The 13,051-nt window shown below is 37.0% G+C and overlaps 1 protein-coding gene and 2 non-coding genes across 4 annotated transcripts; 2 read left to right on the forward strand and 1 right to left on the reverse strand.

Moving 5' to 3' along the window:
• Positions 1 to 276: 276 nt before the first annotated feature.
• On the reverse strand, positions 277 to 350 carry TRNAW-CCA (transfer RNA tryptophan (anticodon CCA)). Its single transcript has one exon. It is a non-coding gene; the product is annotated as a tRNA-Trp (tRNA).
• Positions 351 to 4,547: 4,197 nt separating this feature from the next.
• Positions 4,548 to 8,378, forward strand: LOC147535901 (importin subunit alpha-1-like). 2 transcript variants are annotated; one of them, XM_086638927.1, is made up of 12 exons: positions 4,548 to 4,619; positions 4,714 to 4,962; positions 5,072 to 5,168; positions 5,272 to 5,363; positions 5,470 to 5,601; positions 5,748 to 5,933; positions 6,021 to 6,184; positions 6,289 to 6,367; positions 6,547 to 6,675; positions 6,862 to 6,989; positions 7,080 to 7,460; positions 7,815 to 8,378. In XM_086638927.1, the coding sequence occupies exons 2-11, from the start codon at positions 4,750 to 4,752 to the stop codon at positions 7,456 to 7,458; spliced, it is 1,599 nt and encodes a 532-aa protein (XP_086495053.1). In that variant the 5' UTR covers positions 4,548 to 4,619; positions 4,714 to 4,749; the 3' UTR covers positions 7,459 to 7,460; positions 7,815 to 8,378. The 2 variants fall into 2 exon arrangements, with proteins under 2 accessions (XP_086495053.1, XP_086495054.1); XM_086638928.1 differs by having other exon boundaries at positions 4,723 to 4,962.
• A 4,462-nt stretch (positions 8,379 to 12,840) lies between these two features.
• On the forward strand, positions 12,841 to 12,912 carry TRNAQ-UUG (transfer RNA glutamine (anticodon UUG)). The gene has a single exon. It is a non-coding gene; the product is annotated as a tRNA-Gln (tRNA).
• The last annotated feature ends 139 nt before the right edge of the window (positions 12,913 to 13,051 follow it).

Below are 13,051 nucleotides of genomic sequence, written 5' to 3' on the forward strand. Positions count from 1 at the left end.
TTTCTTCCCCTTTCAAACATCAAACAAATCGAAATGATTGAAGTTTTACTATTTGGAATCGTGTTAGGTCTAATTCCTATTACTTTGGCTGGATTATTCGTAACTGCATATTTACAATACAGGCGCGGTGATCAGTTGGATCTTTGATTAAGTAAGATCTCGTTTTTTGATTGACCCCCTTCTTTTTTTAACCCGCAGGAGGTCAAATTCAGATTCAGGTTGCTGTTCAAGTTAGTGAAGTTATTTCATTGAAATTCGACCTAAGAAGAACAGAATCACGCTCTGTAGGATTTGAACCTACGACATCGGGTTTTGGAGACCCACGTTCTGCCGAGCTGAACTAAGAGCGCTTTCTTATCACAATAGATAAGACCGTAAAGAAAAGAAAGAAAAGAAAAGGATTCTTTTTGTACGCCCAATACACCTTGCATGCAGATAGTATCATAAACTGAAATGAAAGATTGAGTCTATCCAATTTTCATCGATCTCAATGGATCCCCCCGTTATTGCCCATACTTGTTACTGCCCGTAGGAGAAGGAAAGGATTGAATAGGAGCTAGAAGAAAAGGCAGTAGTTTTAATATAAGCCGAAAAATCTTCTTTCGGGCTAACTATGTTAAGGTTAAGTTAATTTTGTATCGTACAATAAAGGAATCCAATTTGTATATGTGCTCCCGCGAAACGGATGTGTATTCTATTCCATTCCATGGATCAAAAGCAATCGAAAAAGTCAGACCAGTATGGTATCTCTTGTAATCCTGAATTGAATATGTTCCTACCAACAATTGTACCAATCTACCTATGTCTCTCCCCACGAATCGGTACTTGTTGAAGTAATTGAAATTCCTGTATTTGTTCGATGAGACACGAAAAAAAAAAGAAAATAAAGACCCACGCCGGGAATAACCAGTTACACCAAAAGATGCGGTCAATACAGCCAGAACCACACCCGTAACCCAAGTCAATTCGCGAGGTTTTTTAAATCCACCGGTGAGATACACACGAAATACGTGCAGGATCATCATTAAGACCATCATACTTGCCGACCATCGATGAACTGATCGTATTAACCAACCAAAGTTAGCTTCAGTCATTATATATTGAACCGAGGCAAAAGCCTCGGTAACGGTCGGACGGTAGTAAAAAGTCATAGCAAACCCCGTAGCTACTTGTACTAAAAAACAAGTAAGCGTAATCCCTCCTAGACAATAAAATATGTTGACATGAGGGGGAACATATTTACTAGTTATATCATCTGCAATCGCCTGAATCTCGAGACGCTCTTCGAACCAATCATATACTTTATTGAGATAGGTAAACCAAGGGGACTCCCCCTCTTAGAACCGTATATGAGAATTTCATCTCGTACAGCTCAAGCGGAAACACCCAAATACTGGTTGCAACGGATATGTAATAGAAAGTTTGAATAGCACACGGTTCCGCATATATAAGGAACAAGAAAGGAAGAAATCAATTATGTACCACTTCTTTTGGTTTCGATATTGATTGAAATTGCGTTGCTGTGTCAGAAGAAGTGATTAACGACTATCAATTTTCAAGCCCACGATTTTGGGCATCCAAAATATTTTCTGGCCCATAAAGATTTTGGTCAATGAAAACATAAACTTTATTTTCAGTCTAAAAATCAACTTACTTGATATTTATCCATAAACTTCATCTCCAATCTCACACAAGTCACACCCTAATTTTAGGGAAACATTTACTATGTAATTAACTACGATTCACCACCACATGTGTGCCATGGTGTTTGGAGCAGAAGAAATTGGAAAACTCATAAGATTTGCAATATAGTTTTGAATCTTGTGGGGCGGCCCCAAAATGATTGATTAACACTAGGGGCACCTGCTACATCTATGTAGATAAACTATTTATAGAACGTAGAAACGGGTAAGTTTGTTTTTTGGGGAGACTCTTCGACAACCAAAGTACTAGATAAAGGGAAAATCGTTCTCAAATTTATTTCAGGAAAGGAGGTAACCTTTAATACAGTTTTACATGCATCTGATAGTTAAAAGAGTAGTATTTGTGTCCGATAACTTTGTGCTCTCTAAAGGCTAGATGTATGTAGGGAAGGGTAGCTAATGACACTTGATTGACCTTACAGTGAGGCTAGGGGACCGTCCAAAAGGACCCCCAAGTGAACCGTATGAGAGAGGAACCCCAGTTTCTCTCTCATCACGTGAGAAACTGGGGTTCCTCTCTCATACGGTTCACTTGGGGGTCCTTTTGGACGGTCCCCCAAGAGTTTTGTTGACCTTAATACTGTGTTATTCATTGCTTAGATTGTACTATGTGAAAGTGGTGAAACTACTTTGTTTAATGGATAGTTTAAAAGTTAATCCTCGTATTATTATTGTTTTCAATGTAGACTAAAGTTAGATAGAAATTACGAGAAGACACCCTTTAGAAAGAGTAAGGCACCACCCCCAAAGTGACAACGCCTAACAACAAATCTAGTCAGCAAAATAAAAAGATGGAAACGCTGCTGCCGGGGATCGAACCCGGGTCACCCGCGTGACAGGCGGGAATACTTACCATTATACTACAACGACACTTTGTTTGATTGGCCTTGTACTAATCCTTTGAACAGATAACATCTTCAAATACTAATTTTGATTACCGATGCTATTCTACAAACTTTCTTTTTTTCCCTTTATGAGCATGCTTCGAACCCTTGACCCTTAAGGTAAAAGACTAATCTCTTATCACTCCAACCAAATATTATTAACGATGTTATTCCACAATTACTCCAACCAAGAGAAACCTGACATTCAATAAAAGAACAAAATAGTCCCTTGTAGTTGGTAATGTTTTAATAAGGATTGCTTTTTAATGAAGTTAACCAAAGGTACTAACTAGCATAAATAGCTAATTCTGTGGGTTGAAGGAAGAAGCTACCGTATGGGCGAGTGCGTTATTCGTTCTCCTGTAAAATCTCACCGGCACGTGACTTTGTGATAGTTGTATGCGTGGTTCGGTTAGGGTATCCAACAAGCGCCACAAAATAGAATCTCGATCGTCCATAAAGAATCCAACGATAGAGCTTTAGTCTCCTTCTAATATATATCCATCTAACCCTAATTCATTCGCCAATTCAACCCCTAAAACGAATCCTTCTATATTTGTGTGTAATAGGTTGAGAGGAAGAACACATAGTGCAATTTTTATCAAACCCCATCCAACCCAAAAATCATTATAGAATAGCGATAAAGAGTGAGATCCAAACACTTTCATCTTGGTATGACCTTGGCAATCACTTTCCCATTATCGAATGTCATCATTGAAAGAGATGCTTATGAAGTTTGAACGACTCTCATTAGCAGATATCTCTGAAATAGCGTCTTATTGGCCACGACATCAGAAGTCAGGCTTAAAGCGAAAGCGATGTGAAATAGATAAGTTTCACCAAATCTTTCGTTTCTTTCTACGATTTTGTTTGCGACAACTCATTGTTTCTCTTTCTTTTGGTTGAAGACTCCTCCACCTCTGAAAGAATGAATAACGAGAAAAGAAGATCAACCCAAAATTTAAACAAAAACATCCATTTTGTTTGTAAACATTTGATTTGTATGCTTCAAAAATGTGGACCGCCCACAGGTCGATGGGTTTAGATGGTTGGGGCTAAGAATAAAGTTAGAGTAACTGAAATTCGTCATGGACACATGACAACGAAGGTTGTGTTTAACCTCACTCACCCAATCAAATAAACGGGTTAGGTTCTTTGAAATTCTACTCAATGTCCCGCCCGATACCCTATAAAATCGGATATATATATTTTGACTCGTACGATGAGTTTAGGACACTAGAATTTTAAAGTACCCGCTCGAGACCGTCAAGTAGCCTTAATCCAAAATTCTGGAGCCCGGCCGTCCTCGCATAGTGAACGAGTAAGCCGGTGGTCTATACCACAACCTGATTCCAACCCCTGCCAATGGCTCCCTTGTCAACCATAATCCGACTTGACTTGTCAAACATGGGCTCCACAATCGGGGCCGTGCAGAATGAGATGAAGGGCATTATAGTCATGTTTAGACCGTTGGAATGAATTCAAATTTCCAATGGCTGTCAATTGGAAATTTTATAAGATTATGTTAATGATAATATATTCCCGAGTCCAAGTCAAGTATAAAGCACCCTTTATCTTATTTTTAGTGATGACTGCGATCTAACCTCGAGAAATTGATCCTGACCCGTAAACACTATACTATCTTATGACCAGTACTACGTTATCAAACACTAAAACAGCGCAACTTAGGGGCATTTTTGTCAATAAATCCAACTCTAGTTAAGTATAGGGTTTAAGGTTTTTTTAAATCAAATATTTTCAAATCTAATCTCATCCGTTCGATTTCAAACGACAGAAAAGGTAAGAAATCTTGGAGATATGATTTTCCCATTTAAATCAAGCCACGTGTAAACACAGGAGTACGATTAACCGTAGATCTCAAACAGTGGTAATAATCGTAAATAATCTGAAAAATAGGGTGAATTTTATATTAGATAGTTGTTTGAAAGAGCTATAAAATGTCTCAACATTTCATCCCCATTTCGAAACAAAAACCAAAACCCTTACTTTCTCTCTCTACCTCCATTAACAGGTACGCTCTCCCTTTCTTGTCTGTAATTAGGGTTTCTGTTCCGATCATCTGTAAGTTTGATTTTTGATCTGATTTGAAACTTTGATTTTGTTAGTGTTTCTAGGGTTTATTTGATTGAACAAACAACATCATGTCTCTTAGACCTAACGCTAGAACTGAGGTTAGACGGAACAGATACAAAGTTGCCGTCGATGCCGATGAAGGAAGAAGAAGAAGAGAAGATAATATGGTTGAGATTCGAAAGAATAAAAGAGAAGAAAGTTTACAGAAGAAGAGAAGAGAAGGTATGCAACCACAACAATTTTCGTCTTCCATTCAAGGAAACAACGTCGTTGAGAAAAAGGTATAACTAGTGTTTTTAGGGTTTATTTGATTTGATCGATCTGAAGTAGAGTAGATTGTTCTGATCTGGTTTAAGCTTGTATTTCATAATGTTTGCTTAAAAATTGCAGCTTGAGAGTCTTCCTTCAATGGTTGCTGGGGTTTGGTCAGACGAAAAAGAGTTGCAACTGGAGGCAACTACACAGTTCCGAAAACTACTTTCTATTGGTATAAACTTATTTTTACCTCATTGAAAGATTTCCTGTTGATCTATTTGATGCCACCATTATTGGTAGAACTCAAACTTACCCTAATTTATTTGATTAACTAGAACGTAGTCCTCCAATCGAGGAAGTTATTCAATCTGGTGTTGTTCCTCGTTTTGTGGAGTTTCTTATGAGAGAGGATTACCCACAGCTTCAGGTTAGAGAAGAGTGTGTTTTTTTTTTTTTGTAATATATATTGTGACAGTTGCATTGGTTTTTTATAATGAATTAGTTAAATTTTCTAAACTATTGATTTTGATTAGTTTGAGGCGGCTTGGGCACTTACAAACATTGCTTCTGGCACATCTGAGAATACAAAAGTTGTGATTGATCACGGGGCAGTCCCTATCTTTGTCAAGCTTCTTGGTTCTCCAAGTGATGATGTTCGTGAACAGGTATATACAATAATCAACATGATTTAGATGAACTTTTGTTTGTTTTGTTCAAGTATGAGTATATGATCCGAGCCCTCGACGTGCTTTCTGTTGTAATTGTCAATTATTGAAGTTAGTAGTGAAGCATAGTATTTTTCTAATCGTAGGCCGTATGGGCGCTTGGAAATGTTGCTGGTGATTCTCCGAAATGCCGTGATTACGTTCTTGAGCAAGGAGCTCTTATGCCATTGCTTGCACAGTTGAATGAACATGCCAAACTTTCTATGTTGAGGAATGCAACCTGGACTCTATCAAACTTCTGCAGGGGCAAACCTCAGCCTCTTTTTGAGCAGGTTGGTTTTCGAGTGCCATGCTATCTTGCTTGATTTGATTTCTTAGTTGGGTTATAATCTTTCACTTTCTATACAATAACATTGCAGACAAAGCCTGCACTTCCAGCTCTTCAGGGTCTTATACACTCAAATGACGAGGAAGTTCTCACTGATGCTTGCTGGGCACTGTCATACTTGTCTGATGGTACCAACGACAAGATTCAAGCTGTTATTGAATCAGGCGTTTGCCCTCGGCTAGTTGAGCTTTTACTGTGAGTTATTTATTTTCCATTTGTATATGTTTCTTTTTTCGATTTTGCTCCATCTTTTCTCTTGTATTTATAATCTACCTGGCTCCTGTTTCTTCACCTTGCAGACATCCATCTCCTTCTGTTCTCATACCTGCCCTTCGCACAGTCGGCAATATTGTCACTGGAGATGATATCCAGACGCAGGTATTAAATGTTTTTCGGGCTTCTTTGGCTAGTAGTTTCTTGTCTGCTCTAATATCCACATTTAGGGCTGAATGTGTGAGACTTTCTTTTTCTAAGTAAATTTATGTTGCATGATAATGTATAATGCATCTATAATGCAATTTCTATGGGCTAATTAGTTCACTTGTCCTTTTTCCCAGTTTATCATCAACCATCAAGCATTACCTTGTCTTATGAACCTATTAACGAACAATCACAAGAAGAGCATCAAGAAGGAAGCTTGCTGGACCATTTCAAACATCACTGCTGGAAACAAGGATCAAATACAGGTATAGAAAAATGCATTTTCCGTCTATGGAGTTGCTCCATCCTTGATTGAACTCTATGAGAAAAGTCTTCATTCTCGCTTCTTATATTATAACCTTTGCTTCTATGCTGTCGAGGCTTCTGATGTTCGTCGATATGGGGTCTAATATCTTTCCTGCATATATCTTACGATTGATTTATTTGTGCAGACTGTAATCGCTGCTGGTATCATAGGCCCTCTGATCCATCTACTTCAAACTGCTGAATTTGATATCAAGAAAGAAGCTGCGTGGGCAATCTCAAATGCTACCTCTGGTGGTGCTCATGAGCAAATCAAGTATGAGCTTTATCTGTCCTTATTTTGATGGTGTGGTTGCTCGCACTTCAGGTATAAATAACATGCTCCCATTGTTTTGTTGGATAACAGGTATATGGTGGATCAAGGTTGTATAAAACCTCTTTGTGATCTCCTAATCTGCCCTGATCCAAGAATCGTTACGGTTTGTTTAGAAGGTCTTGAGAACATCTTGAAGGTCGGAGAAGCCGAAAAGAATTTAGGGAACAGTGAAGGTGTTAACATATATGCACAATTGATTGATGATGCTGAAGGGTTAGAGAAGATCGAAAACCTTCAGAGTCATGATAACACTGAGATCTACGAGAAAGCCGTGAAGATTCTCGAAACTTATTGGTTGGAAGAAGACGATGAGCAATTACCTCCTGGTGATGATGCTTCAGCCCAATCTGGGTTCCAATTTGGAGGGAACCAACCACCAGTTCCTTCTGGTGGATTCAACTTCAGTTGAAGGTAACTAGCCTCTCTAACCAGTTTTCCTCTAATCTATACCTAATAGTGTTCTTTATCCGTTTTGTGATTCTTAGTAATCGCAATACCTAACTGTTGTTTTATCCGAGACCATTTAATTGACGATTCCAAGGGAAAGGGAAATTGCAAATCCACCCACTCCCGAGGTTTAATATTCCCCCTTCCAGGAAGAACACCATTCTCCCAGGATCGTAATTCTTGATGCATTCCCGTGCACCAAAGACCATAACAGACTGTGATTCTGGTAATCACATTCGATTCATGCGGCGAATATCACCTTAGAATGAAGTATATGTCCGAAAAGTAACGAATTTTTGTTGATTTATATTGATACAGGATTTTATAGTCGGAGTGGAATGAAGTATATGTCCGAAACGTCAAAGAACATGGCGAAATGGAGTGTGAGAGTCTGAGTTGGGTACTAGGTCAGGGGGTTCAAGAGGGTCAAGTCTAATGGCGTCGTGGGGTCTCTTCCAGTGTTGGTGGTTTGCAAAAGAAATATAATTATGATTGAGCATTTTGTCTTGGGCTGTTCTTTTGCTCTTTTGAGAGGCAATATGAACTTGTGGTTGGGAATGATAATGGATCTTTTTTTTGTGTCTTTTAAGTGGGTCTAGGGTTTAAGGGTTCTTTCTTTCTTTTTATTTGTAGCGGGAAGTTGTGTGTTGTAGTAGTAGAGTTGTCCACAAAAAAGAATTAGGGAGGAAAGAGCAAAGAGATTTTTTTTTTAGGGTTGGGAGTGTCACATAGGAGTTAGGTTGTGGTTATTGAGTTAATGCACTTTCTTATAGGGGCACTTTCTTAGAGCCCCTTTACTTAGAAAGCAATATTTATTGTTTCTTGTTTGCGGCCACACTCTTTACTTATTCATCTAAGAAGAAAGACAGAAAGAGTTAATTATTTTATCGCTCATTGCTCTTTAGTTTATAATTTGATCGGTTGAATACCTTACCAACTTCTTTCCATTATTGACCTTTTATCAATTATTATTAATGTGGGGTTTGAAAATGACCTCACGAACCCGAATTTATGTACCAATCCATTATTGTGTTTTAAATTCCAAGACTCTTAGGTACTTTCTTTGTTGCAAAGAACCATGGACCAATGAACTTTTTTACATGATTTAATCTATGTGGAGTTGTAGATGAAGATGACTTCGAAGTATTTTTAGTTACGAGCAAAAGAAAAATTGAAATGCGAACAAGTAGTGATCAACTTGAGTTAGAGCATAAAAGAAGAAAATTCAGACATACTCTAGACATACATCCTATGTGGCTTGCTGTGATTTGTGTTTTTGATGATTCTAATTCACTAGACAACGAATCACGGCAAGCCACATAGGATGTATGTCTAGAATATGTCTGAATTTTCTTCTTCTCTATCATTATTGATTTCATAATTAAGCACATTTATTATAGTTCTACCATCCATCCTTGGAACTTTGATATTTTAATACACTTCACATATATATATCCCCATATGCTCTCTACATGTGCATTAGTTGAAAATGAGTGTTCCTTTTGTAGGTAGGCCCACCACAATACCGCCACAACACCACCACCCCCTCCTCCTCCTCCTCCACCACCGCCCGTTCCACCACCACCGCCCGTTCCACCACCTCCACAGGCAGAAAGCAAAACATTACAGTATTAAGCACAAAAAAGTAATAAAAGTAGAACTTGTAGAAAGAAAGGAAAAAAAAAAAAACACTTGAATATCTTTCCACTTTTTGTCTTTAACATTTAAGGACAATAAATTATCAGAAATTACATATGAGTGATCTATTTCAACTCACATTAACACAACCCCCATAAATATCAACTAAATTTCTTGCATCCTTTAACCCAATTAGACCTCTAATCTTCTTCGCTCTTCCTCTTTAATAATTTCTACTCCTCTGAAAATATGAAGTAATGGAATTAGGGTAATTTTGGGATCTATAAACCTACTTGTAATTATTCAATTAATCCAAAAGAAGGAGAGAGAAATCAAGGAGTAAATTATGGGAGTAATCAAGAGTTTAATGGAGTTAGATGTAAATTTAGGAGGAGGAGGGCTATAATAGTAAAAAGGGAAATAAGGTACAATTGGGTTTGGTGGTGGTGGCCCAGGGTAGTAACCACCGGTGGGTGGTGGTTTGATTAGTCCTCCGATGGCCTGAAGTGGTGGTGGAGGAGAAGCATAAGAGTAGGTTGGAATTGAAGGTGGTGGTGGAGATGAGTAAGAGTAAGTAGGAGTAGTTGGTTTAGAAGGTGGTGGTGGGCAATTGGAAGAGGAAGAGGATGGTGGCGGTGGAGATGGTGGTGGTGGTGGCGGTGGTGAGAGGATGGGTTGACATGGATTTTCACAAGCATCACACATTGTACACTCGATCTGTTCTTTTCTTGTTACAGTTAGTGATGATGATGATGATATACCCAGAGAAGATAATAACAGTAGAAGAAGGAAGAGAGAGAAAGTAATTTGTGGGGATTTCTCCATTTTTAGAAAGAGGGAATGGAAATTGGCCAATTTCTAGAGAGAGAGAGAGAAAGAAAGAGAGCAGAGGAGAGGAGGGGAGAGTGTGAATTTGAAGATTTTGAAGAGAGAGAGAGTGAAGTTTATAATAGATGCTACACCATAAACTAAAAAATGTACTTTAGTTTTGGTCTATCAAACTTGATGCTTCTTACCTGTTTCCTTGTAATGATGGGGTCAACTTACACATGCTAATAGCATAACATAAAAAAATGCTATTTGGCCGGAAAATTAAAGGGGGATCACAGCAAAAAAAAAACTTATGTGATCGATCCGGACATGTGGAAGGAAAAACACCAAGGTCAGTGGGAGCCGGTCACATCAACTTTCGAGCTGAGATCGACTCTCATTTTCGGCCAAATAACATTATTCAACTGCCATAACATTGTCTCAAGTCTAATCTTATGTTCTATAGATTTTCAGGGTAGATGTACAATTGATTGAAGAAATACTTGTTTGCTTATTATTGTATTGTCATCGGTATTATGGTTTGAAAATAAAAATAGTAACATTAAGTAAAAGTTTTTTTCGTGATTTATCAAAACGTTATCACGGGATATAATATGCATGTTTAAGTTTATTTCACGATTGATGAGTCTAAAAGTCTGATAACTTATATGTTCGTGTGAGTTTGATGAAGTTCGTGGACAGCAGTATTTGTTGATGCATAATCCACCCTGTCCACTAGATTTTAGTGGGCGGACATGGGTTTTAGAGTCCCCCCCACAGTCTTGCCCGAGTCTAAAAAAAATGCAAACATAATTCCGACCATCTATCCGCCCAAACACCCTAATATCCAAAGACAAAAAATACCTTCTACATTTCTATCTGTTTACTATTTTTATATATTTCTCTAATTGTGTTCCTAAATTCACATAATTCTAAATTTAAAATAGTTTTGAGTTAATACTAAATAAACTCGTAGGGCCTGGATGGTACCATACTACCATATATATAATATATTCACATCAAAATTGGTTACATAACAATACAAAGCAAAGTCATGACAGCTTTACTCCAATTAGGTCTTTTTGAAAGTTAAGCAAATAAGTCTGACCTTTATTTATAAACATATAGTAATAAAGTAAATATTATAATCCATTATTGAATGAGAATCAAAGTTTCTTATACTTCACTCTTTTTCCTCTTCTTGCTTCTTCTCTTTTCATTTTGTGTTGCATTATTCAAGGGAACTCTTAACTAGAAGCTTTAAGTAATAAAATGTGAATGAAGAATCTGCCATCCCATAAACTTTGAGTAAGGGGAAGAAAGCTATTAACCATTAAATAGAGGATGGAGTGGAGTGATTTTATCTTCGAGGTAGGCACCTCAAGAACAATACGTAATCTGATCGTTATAACATAACCGATTCTTGACACTTTTGAACTCTTCGAATTACACCATTGGATTGAAAATGTTGTGATAATATGTACAAACAATGTGCTTACGAGGAGAAATTAGATAGAGCAAGTGAAATTATTGTTTAAAGATAAGAGTTAATAAAATATGTGAGTTGATTTATTGTTAATCATTGTTCTATTCTTTTGTTTACTATTAAAACCCTAACTCGACCGTTAACTTTAAGACCCATAGATAAGCTAGAGAAGAATAATAAAATCACAATAATTGACTCCATATCTTATTTTCTTAGGAGTAGTTGAAGTAACCAAGTGTGATGAATTAGTTGAAGAAATAGTGAAAAATGACAACGATCACCAAAGAAAAGATCATGAAACATGAAAAGTTAGTAAATATACTAAAAAAGACAAAGCAGGGGCACACATATTGAAATAACGTATGAAAACGATGAGATCATCGTTTGTAAATGCTATGTCTTTGGGCCCATCGAGAATGGGATTCCTAAAGTAGTTTCATTAAATATATTTTGATATATTGGAGAAAATATTACTCCATCGTTGTAACCGTACTGATCTAATATCATACTATTGTCTTGTTAATTAGACTAACGAGTTTTTTGTAATATTAACCGACTATGTGGAAATACACATTAGATACACTAAAATTAAATTGTTTCAACACTTGAAAGGTGGTTTCGGGTTGAATGAACTACAAATGGTAATATTAATCCTTTCAAAGAACCAATCAAATAAACTATGGAAAATGCCAAAATGCAATGGATGGCATGAGATAAGATGATGCTATCTATCTTTGGGATGAAACAATAGAAGAAATAAAAGAGTAGGCAGGACCCTATTAAGGAAAGGGACATGAAATTTGAATAATTTGTCAAATAAGATAAAAGTTTTCTTTCTATAATGAATAGGGTGGCTAGTTTACTATTCATCACCCATCCACTAAATAAAATACTAGGAATTGGCTGCCTAGTCATTTTCACTTACATCCCTTTCTCATATGATGTTAAATCCTAAACTTTAGTCACATTTTTATATAGGGAAAAACTTACATCGCATAATTGGACTGAGTTTTTCGTGTTACCTAATCCGATACTTGTCATTAATCTTCTATAGAAAATAAATGCGAACTGTAAATTTCTGTAGAACATCACGAATTCTTATCAGGAGTAATTTTCTTTTCCTATCATAATTGGATAAAAGAGACAATGAGATAAGAGGTCCTCTCTTAAGTCTTCATTCATATACATGAAGCACCCAACCCATTTGGGATTCTTTCTAAGAGATAACACCCATGAGGTCAGATATGATTTAGGGCAAATCGTTTACATCATCAAATGAGATAAGAGGTCCTCTTTTAATTTTCTTTTCCTATCATATATTGGTATCATCAACAATTTAAGATTCTACAAGTAACAACCATAATCCTAAACCCTAGAATATTTTGATCTTGTCAATTCGAAGCACTCACTGGTTCTATGGTGTAGTGGTTAGCACTCAGGACTTTGAATCCTGCGACCTGGGTTCGACTCCCGGTAGGACCTCTTTTTCTTCCATTTTTTTTTGGTGATTTTAGGGTTTTGGACTTAACACTATTACAAACTTAGTTTCGATCTAGGTAGAAAATAATCTTGTCAAACCGAAAACACTGTCACGACCAAGTATCCTCCATTCTATTTGTAA

The sequence above is a fragment of the Eschscholzia californica genome, unplaced genomic scaffold (assembly GCF_041429995.1).
Source record: "Eschscholzia californica isolate CP2 unplaced genomic scaffold, dmEscCali1.0.p SCAF_5, whole genome shotgun sequence".
NCBI lineage: Eukaryota > Viridiplantae > Streptophyta > Magnoliopsida > Ranunculales > Papaveraceae > Eschscholzia > Eschscholzia californica.